A 24989-nucleotide genomic window follows, 5' to 3' on the forward strand; every position below is an offset into this window, starting at 1 on the left:
AGAGATGAAGTAAAAAAGCTGCCTGGATTAGTGATGAATAAGCCACTGAGGAAGAATTTGCTACCAGTTGCGTATTCTGATTCTTTATGCTGGGAGAAACGGCAGGAATTCATTAGCACCAACAATGTTTGTGATGGTGTTTTGGGGATCATTTCATCTTGTGCTGAGATTTCTTATTTATCAAGGTGATTCTTTGAACTTCTTGACTAAATTTTCGGCATTTTCCAGCTCGTCAGGCAGTTAAGAACACATCACGAAGACCTCCAGGAATTATGGTCCGTTCTCCTGCAGGCTCAACCTCGCCAGGAGCAGACTACAGTCTGGGTGACTTATCTCAACCCACGTTGGAAGAGGCTAGTCCAGGGGTAAGGATATGGCAAGAATGAGAAACCATTGAGACCCTATAGGTCTCTCTGCAGTTTTCCCAGACTTCTTGCCCCCCCTTTTTTTTCTTTTATAATGTTGATAGCTTGCATGCAACCTTTTCCAGAGAACAAAGCCTGCTTTGTGCTGTGTGACAAAAGGTTGAAATGCACTTTGGTGGTAACTGCTAGTGTAGGTCTGAAAAGGTGGAGGTTCACAAAGGGCTGAGGGGAGCAAGAGTGATGGAGGAGGTGCTTGGGGTATGCTTGGTCATTGGCCCTGGTGGGAGGGGTGATTGGGACTTGTCAGGATGATGAGGATGTGGCATTGAACAGTGTGGTTTTTCTCTTTCTCAGGTAACTCCAGGGACATTGCCCAGCACCCCAGTTGCCTCCTTCATTGGGATCCCTGACACCCCTAAGGGCTCCACCTCCCTGGATGCCCCCATGACCCCAGTCACAGATGATTCAGCCCAGAAAAAGATGCTAGGACAGAAAGCAACTCCGCCTCCTTCTCCTCTGCTTTCAGAGCTGCTGAAGAAGGGCAGCCTCCTGCCCACAAGCCCCAGGCTGGTATGGAGTTCCCTGCTTACATATGCAATAGTCCTGGTGAATCTCTGTGACTGACTTTCACTGGAAAGGGCAAAAGGCCCAAACATTTTTCAAAGGGGGAAGCTTAGATAGGACTTAAATGCCACAAGTTTAATTTGGCTGCTATATAGCAAATTTTCCAAGCTCCACAAAGCACTATGCATGCAGCATCTTAGTCATTTATATGATAACCCTATGTGGCAGGCCAGTATTATTATCTGCATGTTACAGCTGTGGGAAAGAGTGACTGTCCTAAGTGAGTTCATAACACTAAGATGACATTTGAACTGGGAATTTTTAGTTCATGAGTAAACAGGGTTGAAGACCATACACAGCTGTATTAAGGAAATGCAGTTGCAGATTGGTTGGGATTTTTATTGCTTTTTAAAAAAATAATTGTTCTTAATGGTGATTGGTTGTTTCTTTAAAAAAATATTTATTATACTTAATACCTTGTTCTAACACGGGGCTCCCAGTGATTTCTCATCCAAGGGATTTGATCAGAACCACAATGGTTAGCCTCCAGTGCTTCAACATTAACTGTTTCCTGATCACTCACTGGACTTGTTCACTGCCTGCATGTGGCGGGATCCCCAAAGAGCAGGGGTGTGTGAAGAAACTGTAGCCCTCCACATGTTGGGCTCCAACCCACATCAGCCCCAGGCACATGGTCAGTTGGGTTTGGGCAGATGGGCATTCTAGTCCAATAATCTCCAGAGGGCCACAGCCTTCCCATCTGTCCCATAAAGTCTGTCTTCTCTCACCATTGGTGAGTGTGCATGGGCAGGTGGAATGGACACTGTGTGGAATGGGAGGATCTGCAGCCATATGGGGATCCCTTCATATGAGTAAGGTCATCTGGGATGTGTGTGACCATCTATGCAATGTAGTCTTTGTTTGCTTCATATACACCTTGGTTATTTTTTTCCTTCTCTCCTGTGACTTTTTAATACATAGTGTTTCATTTTGTGTTTTTAGCATTGATTATATTGGGGAGGTGGGCTTGGGGAAAAAATCTGTCTTGTGTTTCCAAGGAAAGCTCTACAATTTTCTCCTTTTTGAGCTGATCTTTCCTGTCTGGCATTTCTTACAAATTAAGCCAAGCTAACCTGAATTTCTAGTCATGGATGAGAAACAGAGTGTTATTTCTTTGGATGAGAATGAGGGAGTTTTTTGTTTTGGATTTTCCTTGCCTCTGTACTTGATTGACTTTATTTACTTGATTGACTTTATCCATGTTGCTGGCTCCTTGCTTAAATGCTACATGAGAGCAGCTGGAGCATCTCAGCGGAGCCAGCTGCAAGAACCTGAGTTAGTTTTATTGGTAGTACAGGCAAGACCTTGTTGTATGTAGATAGCAGCGGGACAGTCTGTGTATTGGTTTTTAGTATGTGAATATCCTTTGGCAGGTGGGTGAGAGCGACATGACAGTAGTTTCTGGTCACACAAGCAGCTCTGGTCTCCTCCTGGAAGTGGGAGGGGTTCTTCCAGGGCTACACGGTGGAGAAATGCAGTCAGCTTCAACTACGGTTCCTGCATCTCCTGCTGCTTCAGGTAGGCCTATTCTGCTATTGTTGTGTTTTTCTCTCTTCTGCATTAGTATCCTAGAGTTGGAAGGGGCTTCAGAAGAAATCCACTGCTACAGTGTGTAATTTCTGGTCTGCCATTTGTGTTGAGAACAGCAGGGGGTGTGAGGGTCCTGTTTCAAATAATGTGAATAAATCAAGAACATATTCTATGAAAGCTGAGACCTTGGAGACCAAATATGTAATTTGCATGGCAAAGCCTTTAGTCAAAGCTTTGCTTGTATGTGTCGGGGCTTTGTGTGATGTTTGATCATGTTACTTCGTGTTATGAATGTTATTGCCTTGATTCTCTTCCTTAAATCACTTTGTTCGCTTACTTCCCCTTAATGTCATATTTAGCTTAATGTTCCTTTCCACTTCCTCCATTCTTTTGGTATGTTTGTTCTTGGTATGAGCTTTCGTGTGCATGGTATCTGAAGAACTGTGCATGTACACAAAAGCTCATACCAAGAACAAACTTAGTTGGTCTTTAAGGTGCTACTGGAAGGAATTTTTTGTGCACTTTTGTATGTATTTAACTGATAGCTTGAAACTTTTATCTGAACCATAGTGTGTCCTTTTCCCCTGCTCCCCCTTTCCTCCCTCCTTCCCTATCTTTCCCCTGCCCTCATTGTTAAGCACCTAGCAGTAGGCTGGTGGTGGGGAACCTAATTACATCCACGACCTCAGCAGTTAGCCCACTAGTTTGAGATGTACAGGTATAGGGTGGTATACAGATTTAATAAATAATATTTTTTCCCTTGTTTTGACGTCTTATGGCATCAGGTGCAGGAAAGTTCAAGCAGGAAAAGTTTAATAATAATAATAATAAGAGGAGAAAAAGTGTGAATATATTCCTGAATCTTCCGTTGGAGCCGGGGTTTGAAGTTTGTCACATAATGTCCTACGACATCGGCTAATTAACCCAAGGAGGCTCAGCCACTTTTGGATCCAGCTCTCCAGTGTGATCCAATTCCTCACCCCTTCTAGATGCAAAAGGATAATACAAACATAAAGATTGGTGCCATGTGCAGCACAAAGTACCCTGAGAATCTCAACTTTTTTAAAAAAGTAGTTTTCTGGCCCATTTTAAAACAGTGTTAAAAGTGTAATTCCTGAGGAAAATGCAGGTGTTGGGGAAGTGATGTATTCTATACTGGTTGCAGAATTCACCTTCTCTTGGTCCAAATATTTCCAGAGCACTGTTAACATGGTGCATATACAGGCTTGGCTTCAGAGTTCTGCATCAGACTTTGTCTGCTCCAGCCCTGCTACATGACATAAGATCTTGATTGATGCCGAATTGCCTTCCTAGCTTGGTCCTCCTCCTCCATTTTTCTCGCAATGATAAACCTTATGAGGAAAAAAAATTGGGCTCTAAGTCTGCTAAACACTCCGGATTCAGCAGAAGACTTGTGTTGAGGTTCCATGAAAGGCATTTTATACTTTACTAGCTCCCATGACTCCAGAATCCTGCTATCCCTTGGGCATTGTTGCTCAGCCCAAACTTTGCTCACTCCCTTCCTTCCCCTATCCGATTCCATCTATACCAAAATATTGTGAATTCTGCACACCTTTAAATACTGAAAATTGAATTTAGGTTTTGCAAATAAAGGGAAAGCTATGAAAACCTCCTATGATTTGTTCAGTGTACGAAAATGTTGTTTTGCCCCAGATTTGGATTTCTTCTAGTGGTATAAAATGCTGCCCTTCCTCTTTTAAAAGCACACAGTGATCCTTGCTTGTATATGCTCCTGAGCCCTGCTAAGTGAGTCCCAGGACAGCTCTCTGTGGTCCGTTTTGTGACTTGTGTCGGCGTGTGCAACCCTGGTGGGCATGAGCAGGTCAAGAGCCCAAAGATTGCTTGCTCTGTAGTATTCTGTAGCTTCTTGGCTAATGTGCTTTCCCCCTTCTTCACACTTTTGTTAGGTGCTCCTACACTTTCCCGCCTTTTAGAAGCTGGTCCAGCGCAATTCACCACATCGCTTGCTTCCTTTTCTGCTGTTGCCAGTGAACCTCCAGGCAAACTCCTGCCTCCCCCTGTAGAGTCCGTGTCTCAGGCAACTCTAGTCATGGTGCCCACGCTACAAGCACCAGCTGCTGTGCCACCCGCTGCAACTCCCGAAAGTGTAGCGACAGGTGCGTCCTTGCACTCGTATGCCCGTCCCTACCTTGCAGAAGACTTTCCCTCTTAGGTTCGGTAGAAGGTCTATGGGAATGCGGGCTGTGGGTGTCTCTAAAATCTGTAGCCGGGTGGTTGATTTTGGGAATCATTGTGCCAGAGGCCCAGTGTTGTTGAGAAGAGTCCCCCTTGTGTTTCAGGCAGGGTGCAGGAACTGATAAGGAAATATGATCTGGGGTGAAGTTAGGGATAGAGCTAGACTCCGATGCTAAGAGATGGCTCCTGCTCTGACTCTTATCATTTGGGAGGGTGGGGGAAATAGGGGCCATCAGCCTGCAAGTGCCTTTATTTGGGGCTGTAGAATGTGTTTTGATTTTCTTGATCTGACCCATGCTGCTGGTTGCTGCAGCTGCCAGGCTTTCACTTGACTTGTCACTCTTGTCCAGTGAGTCAGCCCAACACCTGTGTTTCCATGGAGGCAGTGCCTGATCCTCACACTGTGACAGTGTCAATGGACAGCAGTGAGATTTCCATGATCATTGATTCCATCAAGAAAGATTGCCTGGGCTCTGGGGCATCTGGTGCTGTAGGGACTTCCAAAGACCACAGCATTGATGGGAAGGAAGACCTAGATCTGGCTGAGAAGATGGACATTGCAGTTTCCTACACAGGGGAAGAACTGGACTTCGAGACTGTTGGGGACATCATAGCTATCATTGAGGACAAGGTAAAATTATCTAGAGGCTTGGTCATGCCTCTCATATCACATGAAACCATAGTTAAAATAAACTTCATTTGTTTTAAACAAGGGTTAAACCTTGCTGGGTTCAGGTGACACTACAGGGTATACCCTGGCTCAGCACAACTGGAGAGTTATGAGGCACCCACAATTTTAGCAGCATGTAGTAGCATGCTGCTCGTTCATATTGTTTAAATTACTGTTTTAATGCGACATGTGAACTAGACCTCTACTCCCTCCCTGTGTTTGGCACCCTAGCCTGTTGAATAGACGGGATAGTGCAAGGTCTTTCTTTACATCTCCATTGTTCTCATGGCCTCTGATTGTTGCTTGTATCGCTGTTGGTAAAGGTGGACGACCATTCTGAGGTCCTGGATGTAGCAGCAGTAGAGGCTTTCTGCGATGAGATTGAGGATCCTCAGTCACTGACCGACCCCTGGGAGCACCCACTTCAACGAGAGCACCCAATCCAACAGGAGCACGAGAAGCAGAGTCAGATCCCCCCAATGGCTGTGACTGTAAAGCAGGAGAGACCAGACTGTGAGGAATCGGAGGCTAAGGGGATCAGAGATCTGATGAGCATTGGGGATCTGGGAACAGAAATAAAGACAGAACCTTCTGAGCAGGGACAGATTCATCTGAGCCCTGAGGAAGCTTCAGCACTAGCAACCAGAACAAGTGAAGCCCCTGATGATGAAGAGACACGGGTTGCTGGTCTGGAGTGCTCTGAAATGGAGATGGAATCCTCAAAGGTTGAAATGGATCATGGCACAGTGAAGACAGAGGTAAATCGATGAAGAGGCTTCTGGATATAACATGAATGGGGAATCGGTTGATAGATGAGGTATGGGAGGAGAGAGGGAGCCCCTAGCTTGAAGCTGTTTTTCAGACCTATGCTTAGTGCACAGTAACAAGCAAATTTGTTTGTTAGCCAAACTGACTAGACAAACTAACTATGTTCACTCTGTGCAATCTGTGCTTGGGCATTCTTAGATTTACCCCAAATAAAAATCTGGCATGTATAGATTATGCAAATTGCTGAAATTGGGGCAGGGGTTATGGGTATTCTTGTTTTGCTAGCCAGAAGGGAGTGGCAGTGAGTACTGAATCCCTGTCCCCAGTCCCTCGGGAATGTTCTTCAACTATCCCTGTCACTTGGAAGACATTACCCAGCAAGTATATTGTGCAGTCACCCTTTCTTTATCATTGAAATCTGGATTCACAGTCAGCTGAACACTTCATTCTCCATTTCTTTGTACTTGTGGGGCTATAGTATACACACAGTTTTGGCCATATGTTAGATCCTTGGGGAGCCACTTGCTCAGGTATGCAGAGCTTTGCTGTGGATGCAGCTGTTTTGTTGTTCAATTGCTGTCTGCCTTTAGAGTCCTGATGGTATAAAATAGGACTTGATGCTGAGTTGTGTAGGAAGCTGGTGCTGTTGCTCATGTGAGGCCATTCTTTTCTTTCTAGCTTCCCCCTGATGATGATACTTCCTCCCCACATGCACCAAGTGCAAGCGAAGATTCCTCACAAGCAGATCTTCACCACAAATATGAGCTTTCAGGTAACCTGACTGGCTTGCTGGGGAAGGGGGAACTGGTTGTGACACTGCTAGGGAGGGAGGCTGGTATCTGTGACTGCCTGAAATGATTGGAGTAATTTTTTCCCCTTTTCCCCCCTCCCAGAATCAATGAAGGAAGAAGCCCAAGCTCTTTTTGAGAACCAACTGAAGGTATTTTATTTACCCTCAGATTTCTTGACTTACATGCAGAATGAAAGTATTTGTCAGCTGTTTGCATCTGAGGCCATAGGTGGAGAATGCCAGAATTAATTTAGACTGTGATCCCAATATATACCAGGTTCTCAAAAATTACAGACGAAAAGGAAAAGTTGAGTTAATCTTTCTGCAGGCAGAGATCCAGGCCTCCCTTGTAGCTATGCTATTGTGTGTTAATATTTATTCCCATCCTGTTTTTTCTGGTCAAAGACCCTCAAAAGAATGAACAAAGTATTGTGTAACAAAATGCAATATAATTAATATCTGGCAGCAGGCTGCGCTGGGTGGGGGGAAGTAGTGGTGCAGGGATTCAGGGCCGCTACCAGCTCTGCTGAGAAGCTAGGCTGCTTCCTTCAGCTCACTTAGCAGCAGCCGTTAACATCCAACAGTGGGGGAGGAGGGGTGCAGGGCCATATCACCCGAGCAGCTGAGAGACCAGCAATTCTGGCACCTGTTCGTGAAGTTTTCCACTCCAGCTGCCCACTGGAAGAATTTGAAATGAAGAACTTATACTTGAGTTTGCTTTTTCTTTCTCCCACCCAGTCTGTTTCCCTTTTATGTTGTGTACCTCTAAATTGTAAGCCTGTGAGCAGGGTCTCTTTAGGGAGGTTGGGGTAGGGAGGGTCCTGTTGTAAAAGTGGAAATAATTGTGCTAATAGGATGAGGTACCATCCTTCGTCTTAAGCATGTCAAAACCTGGCAACAATACCATCCATAGATTTTAAGATGCTGGCATAAAATTACAGAAATCAAGGGGAAGGTAGCAGAAGCTGAAAACCTCAATTGTTGAAAAAGTCTTGATGGAGAAGAGTGGGCTTTGCCATCCTTCAAAAGTAGGAGAGGGAGGAAAAAACACCTGCCTTTTGATAGAGGTGCCACTTCTGTGAAGGCCCTGTGACTTGGGGTGGGGGAAGTGGGACAGAGTCCCTTCTGTAAATCTCAGCAAGCAGATAGACTCGTGTGGGGAAGTTAGCTGAAAGGCATTCTCCCTAATCATGCTTCCCTAGTATGCTAGGAGCAGATGTTTGTCCATATAGCTTTTCCTTTTGCTCTGCTGTCTTCTTTGGCAGCTGGTGCAGATGCTGTTATTGGCAGCTGCACCTTAGTTGTGCTACTTGATTTGCTGGAATCTTAATCTTGTATCTAAGGGTGAAGAGGATGAGGAGGATGGTGCCAGTGAGGCTGCCAGTCTGGAAGAGCCCAAAGAGGAAGATCAGGGTGAGGGATACCTCTCTGAAATGGACAATGAGCCCCCTGTGAGTGAGAGTGATGATGGCTTCAGTATCCATAATGCGCCTTTGCAGTCTCACACTTTGGCTGATTCCATTCCCAGCAGCCCCGCCTCCTCACAGTTGTGAGTATTGGTGAACCTACAACTACTCACTAGATAGCCCAGAACATGCAACTAGCCTGCTGAAAGTTGAGACTAACTTTGTCCCTTTGTACAGTGGTATGTAGTGTGAATTAGCTGAGACCCATGCAATGTTATAGTCACCTTCTTCTTCTTCTTGTACTACTTCTTGGCTGTATGGAGAAGCCTCAAGGTTAGACTTTTGCTTGCTAGGAGACCAGCAAACATTTCTTTTTTTTCTTTTTTGTTAACTTAGATAAATTTGAAGTAGGAGGGGATGGATGTTGGAGATTGTGGTTAGTTGCTAGGCCATAATCTGTATGCTTTGCTTTAGGAGCCTTTGGGTGTCCTTTTCTAATAGATGCCTTTTCCTCTTCAGCTCTGTTTGCAGTGAGGATCAGGAGGCTATTCAGGCCCAGAAGATCTGGAAAAAGGCTATTATGTTAGTTTGGAGAGCAGCAGCCAATCACAGGTAAATCAACTTGAATCCAGTGTCCAAGTATGTAGAACAGGAATGGAGAACCTTTTTGGCTCCATGGGTCAGATCTTTTATCAGGATCTGCCTTATGGGGCAAATTTGACAGGTTGGCAGGGCCATCCACCTGTCAAAATCCCTTGTGCTTTGCGAGTCTCCCTGCGCTCCCCCTTTTTCAGCTACTGATTGCAGAGGCTTAAAATGGGAGCAGGAGGAGACTCAGAAACCCTTTTCCAAGTCTCTCTGCAGTTCCCATTCAAGCCTCCAAGATCGGGGACTTAAAAAGGGTGGAGATAGACTTGCAGAAGGCCTTAAAAAAGCGCCCACGTTCCTCTTTGAGTCTCTGGAGCCACAAATGGGAGCTATACTAAAGTCTTTGAAGTAACTTCGGAATTAAACTGCTGCCTTGACTGCATGGACTAGTTCCCTGCTGGGAATGCATAGCCAATGCAGGATTAGACCCTGCCCTCCCACTCATCAGCTGATGTCACCAGTGATGTCAGCTGATGGGTGTGTGGGTGGCCATGGTTTGGGAGAAATGACCTGGCAGTTCCCTATGCCCGATGTAGGAAGAGGAGAGACTGCTGTATGTGTCTGTTGTACTAACATTCATTCTAGAAGAGGCATTTCCTTGTGTGAGAGAGAAAGGGGAATGCCTCTTCTTAATAGGGTGTTTGCCATCTGCAGTCCTTAGAAGTACTTGCACTTAATTTTTAAAAAATCTGCCTGATTAATTGGGCATCATTTTAGTTGATTAATTGCTTAGATTAATATATTTTAAAACTTTTAATCAATTAAATGTTGCAACTCTAGGCATTTCCATGCGAGCCTTTAGCATAAAACCTGGCAAACGCCATGAAATTTTGAAAAACTAAGCTGTCAAATTGAAACATAAACCCTCAAAACATGCCAGGTACTGATGGCTATGGGAGAAAACTGAAAAGGTATTGAGTGATCTTACCACATGGGCATCTGCAGCAGAATTCTGTAGCCTATCTTCTATGTTCAGTGGGTGTCATATCTTTGTGTGGTGCAGTTCACAGTACATCCATCAGACTGCATATCTGCTACTGCTCTATGTGCATATTTCTCAAGTCCCAACTACGCTTTGCCAGTTTGATGGAACTGGTACAAAAATATGCATATATAACACTGGTATGTAGTTTTCTCTTTGTGTATCTCCAATCGTAGAAGGTGGATTTTCAGGTGTAGAATTCTCTTGGCTATAGCATATTGAGCAAATGAGAGCATGTTGAGAGACAGTTCTGTACTTCTGCATGTGGAAGTTGTGTTACTTCCACTGACCTTGTATGTACTCAAACTTTCAGTAGCTAGTCCTGTGTCACTCTCTTACACATTTTTTTGTTGTACAGGTATGCCAATGTCTTCTTGCAGCCCGTGACCGATGATATAGCTCCAGGTTACCACAGTATTGTACAGAGGTGAGTCACCAGTTTTTGCCTTAGTGTTGATGCCATCTGTCACAGATCTGCCCCGGACGTCAGTCAGCCTGTAGATATCAGACACTGCCAGCATATACCTGGGACAGTCTCTTCAATCTAGCATTAATAAAGTTGACCAGGTACAATGATCCGATTCTTGGCAGAAGTGGGGAGAACAGCTAGTTTAGTTCTTTTTAAATATATTTTTAGATTGTATTAATAAATTTAATTTCTTCGGTAACGTTTTCCTGGTGTTTCATTGACAGGCCAATGGATTTATCAACCATTAAGAAGAATATTGAGAATGGGCTAATCCGGACCACAGCAGAGTTCCAACGTGATATCATGCTGATGTTCCAAAATGCTGTCATGTACAACAGCTCTGACCATGATGTATACCACATGGCTGTGGAAATGCAGCGAGATGTCTTGGAGCAGATTCAGGTAAAGCCACAGTCGGAAGTTTTCAGTGGGGCACTGTTCTTATCCTGATGTTGTATGGGAAGCACTGAGTACACTAGAGAAGATGCCTGCTGCTTGCGGCATCTTTATTGTCTCATTAGCTTTTAAGATTCTCTTAGAGAGAAACTGGTTAAACCTGATGTCTGACCATCCCTGCATGATTTACCATTCCTACGATCAATCAAAAGGAATGCAGGCTTAGAAACAAACCAGTAAACTGAAGTTACCTCCATTGTTTCTGTAGCAAGCCACTAAACTTGCATTCATGTTGAGAACCTTAATAGCTATTATGTGGTTTCTTGCAGCAATTTCTAGCCACACAGTTGATCATGCAGACGTCTGAGTCTGGGATCAGTGCAAAAAGTCTGCGTGGACGAGATTCCACTCGGAAACAAGATGCTTCAGAGAAGGTGGGGGCTAACAAGAACCTTTGATTTGTTTGGGGGAGGTTGTTTGAGCCATTTGATAGATGCATCCATTTGAGGGGGGGAGTAGAGAAGCTTGGACTCCTTCATTTAGAAGTCTCTTTCGGAATAGAAGTGGGCTTACCCTTTCGGTTTAATTAGTAACAAAGATGGCTGTGGCAGTCCCTCTCCCTTGCCCCCATATCCTGCATTTTTCATTATCTAGTACACTGAAAAATTAATTTGTCCTTGAAGTTGAGGATTGCTACCACATGAGGAGGGCTGGTATTTCAGTGTGTGAAGAGCAGCTCTATTCTGTTATCTGAGTGGTGGGTTAGAGACAGAGAAGTCACTTTTCCAAAACTTGAAGTCAGGAGCCCAATCGAGACATGCTTTTTTGGTTTAGACCAGGGGTTCTCAAACTTTCTACCCCCAGCACCAATTTGAGATGATTGAACATTATTGAGGTGAACCAGTCAGAAAGTAGTGGCAGAGGGAGGAAGAGCTTGCCATAATTGGCTAGCAAATTGCTGTCCTTGTTGCAAGGAGTTCCATAGCTCACCTTTCCTCAAGCTAAGTACAAACATTAGTCTGCAAGTATTGCGGCTGTTTTCCCATGTTAAGCCAGATTCACTGATTCAGATATTCTAAGTGGAGAAGTCTTTTTCTTTTATATTTTTCCCTTTCCACCTGCACCTGCATTTTAAAGAGGTATTACCCATCTCTTCTTATTCTCCTATTCTCCTTTCACACTCAACTTGTACTTATTTTCCCACCCACCCACCAACCCAAACTGCCTGTTTCATTCCTCTTCTCTGGTCCTTTTACATTCACTTTTCCCTATAATATCTTTCCTTTCTTAGACCCTTCTTTTTTATTCCCAGTTTGTTTATTTTCTTATTAGTCTCAATAATAATAATAACAATAAATATTAATATTTTATCTTTCTAACTTTCTTCAACACTATTCTGTGCCTTTTCCCTGAGAGGAGGGAGACCTTCTTTACCTCCTCCCCACCTGAACTTTCCTGCCTTCTGATTAGAATTTGCTGGTGCTGTCTTTGGTCCAGCCAAAAGGCTATAGTCCAGTTAGGAGGCAGGGAGGCAAGTGAGGAAGAACAGGGGAGGCTGTGACACTGAGAATGCTGGAAAGTGGCCCAAGGCCCTCTGGTGGGTCCCAGACCATGGTTTGAGAAACAGTGGCTTAGACTGCCACGTTGTCTTGTCTTCTTGTCTTCCTGTGTGTAGAGGTGTATATTTCCATCCAATTCATTTGCTACTTCGGTTTGTCTTTTAACAGGACAGTGTCCCCATGGGCTCCCCTGCCTTCCTCCTTTCTCTCTTTGTAAGTACTTAATGATTACGCTTTCAGCAGCACAATAACAATATGGGGACATTGTCTGCATGATGAGGGGCTTTCTAAAATTACAATCAGACTATGGTCATGTCTGGGTTGCTGAAATATAAGAAGTGTCTCTACCCCCTTTTGCTTCAGTGTATTGTTTCGTGATTGGATGTCTGGGGGAAAGTGGGGGACTTTTTGTTATTTCTGGCTGCAGGCTGCTCACTTCCTTTCATTTCTTCAGTCTGTCTCCTTCCATTCTGGCTTTGGGTAGGTCACAAGACTCTACATTTAAAAAGGCAACACTAGCTTAGAGGGTAATGTTACGCACTAAAGTCCACATTGCAGAGTAATATCCTTGGCTTGCGGCTCTTCCCTTGTTTTCCCTGCATCCCTATGTTGGATTTAATTATTCACATCTAAAGCTTGGTTCCTGCCTTCATAGCTCACAGGACTCTCAGAGCAGCTTTCTGTAAGACGTAACACAAGAATAAAATTGTGAAATTATTCTGAGAATTGCAGAGGAAAAGATCCCTAGGAAGGGTTGTCTCAATAACAGCTTCCCCGGCTGTAAAGAGAAATCTAGTTACATATGAGCTGCTGTTTCATACATACTTCTTGCAACAGTTTGTGTTGAAGCCTCCTCCAAACTATGGGATAGTTCTAGACAGTGTACATTGCAAGAAGACTAAAATACAGTGTTTTGTTTCCATGAATGCAGCCATGGTCCTATAGTAAGAAAGCTGCTGTTCTGCCCAAAGATGTGTTTTGGCAGTTTCATCCTCCACCCAAGGGAATGCGGGTAGGGATTGTTTTCTAATGCCTATTTATTAAAGACAGAGAAGCATGAGGAAAGGCAGCCAGATGGAGTGGGCAGCAGATGGAAGTGATCTCTCTAGCTTCCGTACATTCACAGAGAGCCGCTGTGAGGACATGCTAGGGAGATAGTGGCAGGGTCACCCACCTGGAAGAGAACTTCTGTAAAGAGCAGCGGTTGATCAGGTATGTTAGCCAGCATCCTTTCTGCCCACTGAAAGAAATGACTTGGAACTTTTCACATGGGGCAAACACATCATCCCATATGCCAATGCCAAAAGTCCATTTTTCCCTTTCCCCTTTTGAGTTCACATGCAAACTCTGTAGCTGGTTTCATAAGGTAGTCCTCTGTGTTTTAGGAAGGCAAGTAGCACTGCCTGTCTGCGCAGTCAGTCTTTCCTGGCAACACAGATGGCAACCAGCAGTCTTTCCTTTTTCACAGTCTTGCTAATAACAGTGCCTTCCCTTCTCTTTGCATTTTGATTAGGATGGGGGAACCAGAGGGCGGCGTTGTGCCATTGAAGCAGATATGAAGATGAAGAAATGATGCTGAAGATAAGAAACAGCCCAGTCTTTGGTGTCTGGACCCAGGAAGCAAATGAAAACCTTCCTGATCCTGAGGATGAAATGGACAGGGAAGGGCTGACCTGTCAGTAATAAAGAATATCTATCATCCTGGAATGTGTAACCAGGGTAATCCCATAAACAAGAGAGCAGCCCCACTGCCTGTTGTAGGGCAGCAGTATTGGGGTCCTATTAGTGTCCTCATATTAGCTAGCAACTGGTGGCTAGTACGTACTGTAATGTGAAGTGTACAGATTTTTTGTATTTGTGGAGTGTAAATGTGTATAATAAACTGTCGTAGAGAATCCTGTAGAATAAGGTGTGCTGGCTGCATTGATTTATTTACATTACCACCCTCTCTAAGAAAAACTTGTTTGTAAAGACCTACACATACTGTGAATCAAGATTTTGACTACATAGTCCAAAATGGCAAATCCATCAGCTAGATCAGACCTGCCAAGCAATTTCAAACAGGTCTGTTAACTCCCATCTTCCAGCCCAGGTGCTGAAAAAATAGTTGCCTCTGCTCTTCAGAGATCAGTTGCTGAAGAGCAAAAGGAAACAATTGTATTTTCCATGGCAGTTTTGGTCTTTCTGGAGGAGTTTGAGCTAGTCTATCAAACCCAGTTCTGTGATAGATGAGTTTCTACCTGTCTCTGGGTGCAGGATAGTCACGTCAACATTGGCCATGGCCCTCTGCTGGCATGTGGTAGTCCAGTACTGTCTCTTTTCATCGGCAGAGGTGTGCATGCAGGGTGTGCTATGTGTGCCCAGACACACCCTAATGTTTCAAGACATGAGGTTATAGCAAGGAGGAGAGAGCATGGAACAGCTATGGGGGGAGAGACTAAGGCAGAAGTGGGGAGGAGGGAAGCAGAAAGAGAGACAGAATAAAAAGCCTAGAATGGACCTGCAGTTTCCTCCTTACTTACTGTTGCGGCTGGAGCTAAGTATCCCACCATTGCTTACAGATACAGATGCAGGCAGAAGCTGCTGCCTTTTTTCTTTTGCCTGTGTCTGTCTCATGGCTCCACCACTTGCCTCCTTCCTAGGACAGGAAGATGATGAAACCATAATCTGTTTTGGTCAATTTGGTTTAACACATCTGTTTAAAGGTCATGACATTTCATTATCACGGCAGCAAAAATTTGGTATTTTTTGTTAATAAAAAAGTTACATTTTAGTTTCTTCAGTTTATTTATTTATCAAACAATGTCCTTTATGATTATGTATTCAATAAATATTCATCCTTGGGGGAAAAGCAAAAACCCTGCATACACACCCTCGTTAAATGTGCTGCACACAGCTATGCTCATTGGTAGAGACTCTGCAAGGCAGGGATGGGGAGTCTGGCTTTCCAGATGATGTTGAACTCTTGCCAGCTCTGACTATTGGTCATACTGACTGCACTTGATAGAAGTTGGAGTCTAACAACAGGATCTCCATGCCTGATCCAATATCGTGGATAAGTTTCCCTTCCCAGCCCTGCTACTTAAGAACTCTTTCTCCCTTGCCCACTTTTCAAACTGGAGACGCCAAAGACTGAAACTATGATTGTTTAGGTCTTATGGGGGCAGCCAGCAGCTGGTTTATTTACATTACCACACGCTCTCTAAGAAAAACTTGTTTGTAAAGACCTACACATACTGTGAATCAGTGTTTTGACTACATAGTCCAGAATGGCAAATCCATCAGCTAGATCAAAACTGTCAAGCAATTTCAAACAGTGGTTCATACCTTCTGGGCCCTACATGTCATTGCTGGCTGCGGCCAGAGACAAACATGCTTAGAGAAATGGATGTGATTCTTCACCTTTCTACAATAGGCTACATTACAACTGTGTGGAAGTTTCTATACACCTACACTTGTCCTCCATACAAGCAAGCAAGACACATTTTAACCCAGCAAAAGCAGTCAAGGAGGGCACAGGAAAATAATACAATATTTATATCACACCACTCTGGGTGGCTTCCAACACATAACATAATAAAACGTTAATAACAACAATCTGATCCAATATTTAAAAAATCACAACTTTAAAATAGACAACCTATCAAACAGCAACAATCCATCAGAATCTAATAATACACAGTAAAATTAAACAACAGCAAATAATAATTAAACAGTTCACACATATCACAATAAAGAATATACCAATCTATAATCAATAAAAACATCAGCAAATCACAATGCATGAAAACCATAAAACATACAAAACCATGTAAAAGGGTCAAATTGAAAAACAGACACACAAATTATAAAACCACACACACACAAACATCCCTGAAATCCTCTCTTCCGAGCTGCTGCTGTTCTCAAAGTCACAGTCTGGGAAAGGCTGTGTGGGGCAGATGGAAACACCAGTGCCTGAGTAGGAACAGAAAACCCATGAGGGATGTGGGCTGAGGAGGGGAAGTGGCTGAGGGAGAGTCCTGAGAGTTGGATAGAGCCCTGGGGAGACCCACCTAAGGCTCCTCAACCTCAGCTTCACCACCACTTCTTTCAACCATGATATCTCAGCAAACACTTCAATGTGTTGCTTCAAAACTTATGTCTACTAAAATTTATATTGTCACCAATGGGAGTAAAATAAGAAACCATCATAATGTTTTAAGACATCCTCAGGTTTTGTCAGCAAAAACGACTTACTGATTTTCTCCATCCTGAAGACTCTTTCAGGGATAATCAAAAGAATAACTGGATAATCACCAGTTAAGTGATCCCAGCATAAGCAATACAATTTCCCCAGGGTGGTGTTAACGGAAGGCTTCCATGACTTTCACCTGCATTCTCATGCAGCATCTTTATCTCCTCCTCCTTTAAACCTAGATAAAATTTTGAGATCTTGACTTCTAGACACATTGGATTGTAATAAGGCAGTGGCTTCCAACTCTTTTGCAAAATTGTTCTATCAATGGATTGTAGTTCTTGTTAGAAAGGATCTGCCTTTTCTATTCGCCTTACATTGAGAAATCCACCTCTCCTCCTTTACCTATTATGCAGGAACATTGGAAGCTGCCTTGTACCATTCTAGCCAATTAGTCCACCTAGATCAGTACAGTCTGTGTTGATTGGCAGTGGCTCTTAAGGGTTTCAGGCAAAGGACATTCCTACCCATACTTGGAGATACCAGGGTTTGATCCTGGTCCCTTCTGCAGGCAAAGCAGGTGCTCTGCCATTGAGCCACTTCTGGGTTGCCCTGTTCCCAATCCCCACTGCTAGCAAACCTGGTGATATAACCCAAGGCTTCAGCAACCCACTCCTGGCTCACCATTTGGATTGCTGTGGGACTTGGCAGATGTGCAGTGCCACATAGACAATTAGAAGCTAGGGATAATTTTTGGTTAAAGTTCTTTCAAGTCACAGCTGAGAGCATTACCACAATAGATTGTATATTTCAGGGTTTGAACTTGGCTCCTTTACTACTTGCTCGAACACCTGATCAGATCTGAAGCTAGCACGTGAGCGAGTGACAAACCCTCTTCCCATCTCGTGTACCTCTTGTAGATGGGTCACGTGTGGACCTGGCTGGAGTCTAAAGAAGAATTCTTCACGGAGTCTGAGAAGAGCAGCAGCTGCCAGTCTCCCCAGGGCTCCCCAGGCTCTAGCTCAGATCTTGACCTGGAACTAGGCTGCTGGAGAAAGGGGGAAGAAACTGCTGAGGAGGAGGTCGAGGAGAGCAGCAGCCAAGAGGAGGAGAGTCAGCTGGGAACAAGTGGTCCTCTGGCATGGGAAGGTGCCAGCAGAGGGGACCAAGAAGAGGCTGGGAGGTACAAGCAGGATGCTATCTTGAGGTTCCTGTCAGAGGTATGGCTGCTGGTGGGTGCAGTTGAGGAAAAGGTGGTGGTGGGTGACCTTGTCAGTTAGAGGGGACTGCTGAAAAAATAGTGCTCCCAGTCAGCGTGGCAGACTGGCAAATTTCTGTATGCGGTTGGGTAAAGGTACCTGGAGATAGAGGTTCAGGATAAATGTGTTGACAAGGGTTGGTGCCTGCCCTCTAATTCAAAAGTGGAAGGGTGTCTTTGCCCAGATGCACTTCTATTCACACGCCCATGGAGTGTTATTCTCTGTTTTGGCTGTGTCTTTATCCTATGCCCGTTAGGACAAAAGATGTGTTGAATGGACAGATCTGCATATAGTTTTGTAATGTCACTAATTCTGTAAAGGTCTTAAGCTGTTAGCCTGTCATCCTCTCTTCCAGGTAACTCATTTGATGGAGCCCCTTTGCATTGGCAGCACATACCTGGCCCAGGGTCCACAGGCACTTTGCAGTGCTGGGGAGCTGCCTGGAAGGGGATTGCTGGATCATGAAGGAGACATAAAGGGATCTGTCACCCACCAAGAGGAGGAAGTGGCTAAAGGAAGTCAGCTTCAGGTTCTGAAAAAGAGAGCTACTTCCCAGGGAAGGGGAAAGTTGGCATTTCAGGTCTCAGAAGAGTTGCCAGTTATGAACTGGGAAGCAGAAGGAATGGAAGAGCAACAGGATCTGTGTGAGGAGTCAGGAGACTCTCAGATTCAGGATGACAATCCTGATGGGGGTTTGGGAAAGAAGATGCTGCATAGCCTTGTGGAAAGTGCAGGAGAAACAGATGAAGATGACTACTCATTAGAGCTTACAAATGATACTTCCTTCAGTTGGAGAACACTGAAGGATGGGGTGCCACAAAACATAGAGGTAAGTGGTGAAACTCTCACAAGTCGAGTTTTAGGACTAGCACCAAGGGAAAGATGAAATCTGTGAGCTAGCCATGATTGTTGGTGGGAAGGGGGAAAGTGAGAACAAGTTGCTTGGGAGGGCTTAGCTGCGTTTTCAGGTGGGGTGGAGAAAAGATGGACCCACCCAGTTAGAATCCTTGTATCTTGGCATCATGGGCATCTGGCCCTGACTTTGATATTCCAATTGTTACTTTGCCAATTCAGCTCATGCCTATTTTGTGTTCACCAGGAAGTGGCTGCAGAACGCACTGAAGAACAAGCTGAAGACTGGAAAGATTGTGACTTCCACCTGAGTTACAGCAACGATGACTCCAGTCCCTATGGAACGCCCTTAATGAGCTCTCCTACCACAAGTACAGCTTCTTTGCCTTTGTGAGTAATGGTGGCACAAAGCTCAGAAATGGCATCATACCTGCTCTTCAGGCTTAGTAATTTAAGTGTAGCCAGTCATCTTGCCATGCAATCATGCACAGGTCTACTCAGAAGTAAACCCCACTGAGTTATGTGGGCCTGGCTCCCAGCTTAAGTTTATATCTAGGGTTGCAGCCTAAAGCTCCCTCTAGAAGAGGCGTGGGGAACTCTTTGTTAGGAAATAACTGGGGGATACTAGTTAATCCAGATACTCCATGTGTGGAGGAAACTACAAAAGAAAACAAAAAACATGGGGCTGACTCACTCTGTAGTCAAAAGGGCCCCCAGCAGAGTTTAAAACTAAAATATATGCGGTGTTTGCAAAGCGTGGCAAATATATGATGTTAGACCTTTAAATGTCCCAGTATTAAGCACTGGGTACTAATTGTGTTCCCCTGTCTCTACCACTCTCAGAGTTAATAGAGCACAAACTTTCGTAAGTTTAAATGCTTTACTTATATTAAGTAAAGGTCACACTCATGCATCAATCAATGCTACAGCAAAAACAACACAGGTAAAAACTTATTGAGTACAAAATACGAAAAGGGTACCTTCAAGCATGGAGTTTGAACAGGGAGCGCCAGCCTCATGTGTCTGGTCAGTTGCATGGTTCAAAAAGAAGAGGGAGAGAGGAGCAGGAAACAAACAATACTTCCCCCCTCCCTGAAGGTGAGGGGGTGAATCTTAGCTGTGCCTTCTCTAGAAATTTACAGTTCTGTGCTCCTTAACCCCTTCATTTACTAACTTTCATTGGTAAGTTGTACAAATTTCTTTTTCCATCAGGGGCTAACAAACCTTAGCTGCACCACTGGTCCAATAACACATTTCATCCCACCAATTTCTTTTTCCTGATGGGAATAAATCTGTTCTGTTTCTTATCTGTATAGGATGCGGCTGAGCCAAGATGACCCTCTCCAGCAGCATTTGCTTTTCAAGAAAACTCTGTTGTCCATCTGGAAGATGGTGGCTGGTCATAGGTGTGTTATTAAGGTTTATGGAGGCGAAGAGGACTAAGGGTGCATCCACAGTAGCACATCTTCATGGCTGCTGGTTACTAACCATTCAAGAGCTGGTGCAGGTCACACAGCATCTTGCGATTTGTCTGTGTCTGCATGGCACTTCCTGTGAGGGTCCTCTTCTCCCCCCAATTTAAGAGATGCAACCTTTTGCACAGTCTGGTCTAGACTGAAATCTCCTGCTGTCCCACTTCCTGACGCTGCAGTTTTCCTCTTTCAAATTGTTTCATTTCTTTGAGTGGTGTAACGTTGCATCTATACATCCAGTAACCTAGGCACCTTGCTTATTGCATTTACTGCATCTGCTAATTTTTTTTAAATAGCAGAAATCGTATCAGACTTGCTTCATGATCCTAAAATCCAATACACTCCTGAGATTTTCACCCTGGGGTTTTTTTTTGGCAAGCAGCATCAAATTTATAAAGGTGTATTTGGGTAAACAGGAGCGACTGCCCGTATCTGGTGGTTATTAAGAGGGCAAACTATGTGTGTAAGGTGAGGGTGAGGGTTGAAATTTAAGAGGAGGAAATGTATAAATAGAGGAAATGTGCGACAATTTAGTACCGATACAGTGAGAGTAAACCTAAGACTTTAAAACCTGTGTGGAAAGACCAGAGTTGGATACTGAGGGAGTCAAAGCTCGAACAGAAAAATGTTGTGGGTCAAGCTCAGAGAGAACTGGTGAAAATATGGGGGAAGACACTGGGATCCCAGGACTGAAGCCCAGAGGAAATGGAGTGTCCTATATGTATTAGCGTTAGGAATGTTGAAAGCAACCTTATACCAAATCAGACCCTTTGTCCCTCTAGCTTAGCACTGTCTACTCTGACTGGCAGCTATCCTCCAGATTTCAGACTAGGGACATTTTCAGTCTTGTCTGGAGACTGAACTGCAATCATTGCAATCATTGCAACCAAAGCAGATGCTCTTCCACTGAGCTACAGCCGAAGCTAGCACGTGAGCCAGTGACAAACCCTCTTCCCATCTCATGTACCTCTTGTAGATGGGTCACGTGTGGACCTGGCTGGAATCCAAAGAAGAATTCTTCACGGAGTCTGAGTGATTTCTTAGCCAATTGACTTGCATCTGCCAATCACTGTCATCCCCACCAGTCATTCTGAGATACAGAAAAGGGTGTGGCATGAAGTCCGGCGGTGAGCCAAGGGATTGTGTAATGCACATGGGAAAGCCTATTTAGCTCTCTTCATCTCTGTCTCCCCATTAGATACAGCGGCCCCTTTCTGAAGCCCGTTTCCGAGAAGCAGGCTCCTGGTTACAAAGATGTGGTGAAAAGGTCAGCTGAAAAAGTGGAGGGAGAGCTGGTATGGAGAATAAGGCTGTGAGAGTGGTACAAGTCACAACAACTTCCATGGTTGCAGTTCCAGCCGAATTGTCCAATGCCAGAGTCTATGATATGTTATGGGATCAGTTTAAGCTTATGCAGTCAAGTTGATATGGATAAGATGCTGGTGGCAATACGTCTGCCCACATGCCCTCTTCACCCCTGCCCTCCTAGCTGCTTAAATCTACCAAAGGGGGTTTGATTCCTTGGGGCCAAGGCATGGAGAGAACATTTTATTGTGTGATGGGGTGGTTCCAGCTGCCTTGAAAGAGATGGTGGTGTGAACACTCTTGAAGAAACTGGCCCTGGGTCCTTCGGACTAGAATAACTACCATCCAGTTGCAGCTACCAATTTCTTGGTGGCAGAGAGAGTAGTGGCAGGGCAGCTGCAAGCATTATTGGAGGACACAGAGCATTTAAACCCATTCCAATCTGGGTTCAGGCTTGACTATGGGACCGAGTCATCCTTGGCCACCTTTACAGTGAGCAGGGCAAGGGTAGTGCAGCTTTGTTCCTGTTTTTCTGCCTCTCTGCTGTTTTTGATACCAGTGTCCATATAGCCTCTTGGACTGGCTCCATGGAATGAGAAATGGGGGTTCCAGTCCTACCTACATTGAGAGAGTACTTTTTGGCCCCTTTGGTGGTTAAATTAAGGGATGCTGCCAGGCACTATTTTATCCCCTATGCCACTGAATACCTATATGAAGCTGTTGGGAAGCGGTCATTAGGCATTTTGGGGCCAGATGCCATCAGTATACTTATGACACTCAGCTCTATTTCTCCATAACATCTGGATCAGGAGAAGCCTGCCTGGATGCAGTGGTGGGATTGATGAGGTCCGTGAGTCAGTCTCCCAGTCCCTCCCCTTACCTACCCAGTAATTATTATTGATTGAAAAGCAGTGAGGTAGAGGATGGGATTTGAATTGAGACTTCAGTACTGGGGTAGATTCCCTTAACATGAATCACTCCCCCAGAGGCTATTGTTTAGATCAGTATTTCCCAACCTTGTGCCTCCAGCTGTTTTTGAACTACAACTCCCATCATCCCTGACTAGCAAGACCAGTGGCAAGGGATGATGGGAATTGTAGTCCAAAAACAGCTGGAGGCACAAGGTTGGGAAACACTGGTTTAGATGAGAAAAGACAATCACCTGTATTGTACCCATCTTCCTATCTACCCACTCTGTGGATAATAGCAGCTTTAGTGTGTGATTTATGTATTAAGCAGTATGAGTATGTGAAGGGTTAAAGCCACCCCCAGAATCATCATAGACCTGTTCCAAATTGAGGGAAGGGGCTGATTTCAACCAAAGAAAAGTATGTTGGAAGATTAAATCCACTGTATAACACAGCCAGTAATTGCCACCATCCACTGATGGAGGAACAGAAATTCTTACTCTAAGGATTGGATATTTCCTTTGAGAGCTGTCTGGGCTACCAAGTTAAAATTCTGCTAGTTTCCAATCTATAACCGCCCAAATCCTTCTCTGAGAGACAATGTAATTTTTTTCTTAACAACTTGGCCAAAATGACAGACAATTGCAACTCACTTCTCCCTCCTTTCTGAAGACCAGCCGATCTTTCCTCCATAAAGAGGAGCCTCTCCAAGGGCCGCATTCAGAATATGGTGCAGTTCCAGCGGGATCTCATGCTGATGTTCCAGAATGCCATCATGTACAATAATGCCAACCACCATATACATCGCATTGCTCTGGAGATGCAACGAGAAGTCCTGGAGCAGCTTCAGATGCTGGGCGAGGCACTCCTGTGCTCAGAGGAAATGCAGGGCTTTGTGAGAAGGTGAGAGGATTGTGTTCAAAGGGAATCAACCACATCAGCCTCCCCTTTGGGAACAAATGAGTGGAACAAATGAGTGGAAATCCAACTATTTATTCACAGGATGTTATTGGGTAAGGCATCTCTGCTTGTGTCTCCCAAACATGAGTGCTATTCATCTCAAGGTGAAAGCCTCTTCCTTAGATTTCCCAATAATGAGTAGAATTTTCTGCCAACCTGCAAGGCATATAGATTAAAAATTCACTCAGCTCCCTAAGCAGGAACATAGGAAACTGCCTTATATCAAGTCAGGCCATTGGTCTGCCTAGCTTATTATTGTCTATGTTGACGGACAGTGGCCCTCCAAGATGTCAGACAGGGGTCTCTACCAGCCCTGCCTGGAGATAGATGCCAGGGATTGAACCTGGTACTTTCTGTGGCCCTTCGTAATGAGGTTTATGTAGGCATAGATACAGGCTATTCTGGAACATGATAAATTCCTAGGGAACTGGGAGATTTACTGTCTTTCTTTCAATTTATAGATGTTGAGGAGCCAGAAGAATCAGGCTAGTCCAGAAGCCGGATTTCAACCTGGATACCTTCAGTCTGGCTCTAGGGAAAAGTTGTTAAGATAACCACAGTTCAGCAGTCTGATGCCCCTCCACTTCCTTAAGAGCTTTTGTTATCTATTATATGTCTCAAAGTATTAGTCATAACAGGTTTATATGTATCAGAAATGTCAGTTTTTAGACTACAGATACTATGATTTTTCCTGTTGTTTATTCCTGGAAACGTGTTGTCTTGTCCTCACCCAGGAGTCTCAGTCGAAGTTTAATGGATGAAAAAGTTAAAGAACCAACAAGCTATAGCACAGGCAAGACTTGTTGTCCCACAAAGCTAAGCCCCATTTTTGGTAGCAGGCACCAACAAGGGGCTGTAGAACGTACATTTCCAGAGAATAAATGTTATGTTGTGTATAACCATTCCAGAACAGTTCTGTTCTAGATTCTGAAAGATTTTTTAAAAATCTGTATTGGCTTCCTTTTTAGAAAATTCTAAAACTGAAAGAGCATGCAGTTATCTGCAAACATTATTTTGGAGGCAAAAAAACCCCCCAAAACCCTACATGATGCCACTGTTAGTACCCAAGCAAGGTAGCTTTGTTGGTTTCAACACTGGCACAAATTAACTCTATTCATGCCTCCCTAGCAGAACACTTCTCTCTGAAGTTGCATCCATTGTACTCACCTTTACCAGTTACCAAGTAGTTATCACTAAAAAAGGTAAAGGTACCCCTGCCCGTACGGGCCAGTCATGTCCGACTCTAGGGTTGTGCACCCATCTCACTTAAGAGGCCGGGGGCCAGTGCTGTCCGGAGACACTTCCGGGTCACGTGGCCAGCGTGACGAAGCTGCTCTGGCGAGCCAGCACCAGCGCAGCACACGGAAACGCCGTTTACCTTCCCGCTGTAAAGTGGTACCTATTTATCTACTTGCACTTAAGCATGCTTTCGAACTGCTAGGTGGGCAGGAGCTGGGACCGAAAGACGGGAGCTCACCCCGCCGCGGGGATTCGAACCGCCGACCATGCAATCGGCAAGTCCTAGGCACTGAGGTTTTACCCACAACGCCACCAGCGTCCCATCACCACCCGTGTCTCATCAGTAGGCGTGGCCTAATTTGGGAAGGGCGTAAGAGATATTGGGAGTTCTCC

The 24989-nt window shown here is 44.6% G+C and overlaps 1 protein-coding gene across 7 annotated transcripts in view; it reads left to right on the forward strand.

Annotated features, from left to right (window-relative positions):
• BRD8 (bromodomain containing 8) overlaps positions 1-24256 on the forward strand; it is a 29665-nt gene extending 5409 nt beyond the window's left edge. For 2 of the 7 annotated variants that reach the window (XM_083726355.1, XM_083726356.1), the window contains exons 8-28: positions 229-365; positions 720-935; positions 2363-2507; positions 4448-4657; positions 5087-5367; positions 5730-6164; positions 6853-6946; positions 7068-7114; positions 8308-8513; positions 8890-8982; positions 10359-10427; positions 10694-10871; positions 11195-11299; positions 12593-12637; positions 17522-17821; positions 18216-18689; positions 18960-19102; positions 20029-20118; positions 21383-21451; positions 23070-23300; positions 23819-24256. In XM_083726355.1, coding sequence (XP_083582481.1) covers positions 229-365; positions 720-935; positions 2363-2507; positions 4448-4657; positions 5087-5367; positions 5730-6164; positions 6853-6946; positions 7068-7114; positions 8308-8513; positions 8890-8982; positions 10359-10427; positions 10694-10871; positions 11195-11299; positions 12593-12637; positions 17522-17821; positions 18216-18689; positions 18960-19102; positions 20029-20118; positions 21383-21451; positions 23070-23300; positions 23819-23825 — 3575 coding nt within the window. In that variant the 3' untranslated portion in view covers positions 23826-24256. The remainder of the gene's footprint in view (positions 1-228; positions 366-719; positions 936-2362; positions 2508-4447; positions 4658-5086; positions 5368-5729; positions 6165-6852; positions 6947-7067; positions 7115-8307; positions 8514-8889; positions 8983-10358; positions 10428-10693; positions 10872-11194; positions 11300-12592; positions 12638-17521; positions 17822-18215; positions 18690-18959; positions 19103-20028; positions 20119-21382; positions 21452-23069; positions 23301-23818) is intronic. The other 5 variants (XM_083726359.1, XM_083726360.1, XM_083726357.1 and 2 more) reach the window with 3 other exon arrangements.
• Positions 24257-24989: the final 733 nt, after the last annotated feature.

The sequence above is a fragment of the Podarcis gaigeae genome (genome assembly GCF_964106915.1).
Source record: "Podarcis gaigeae genome assembly, chromosome: 2".
Classification (NCBI taxonomy): Eukaryota; Metazoa; Chordata; class Lepidosauria; order Squamata; family Lacertidae; genus Podarcis; species Podarcis gaigeae.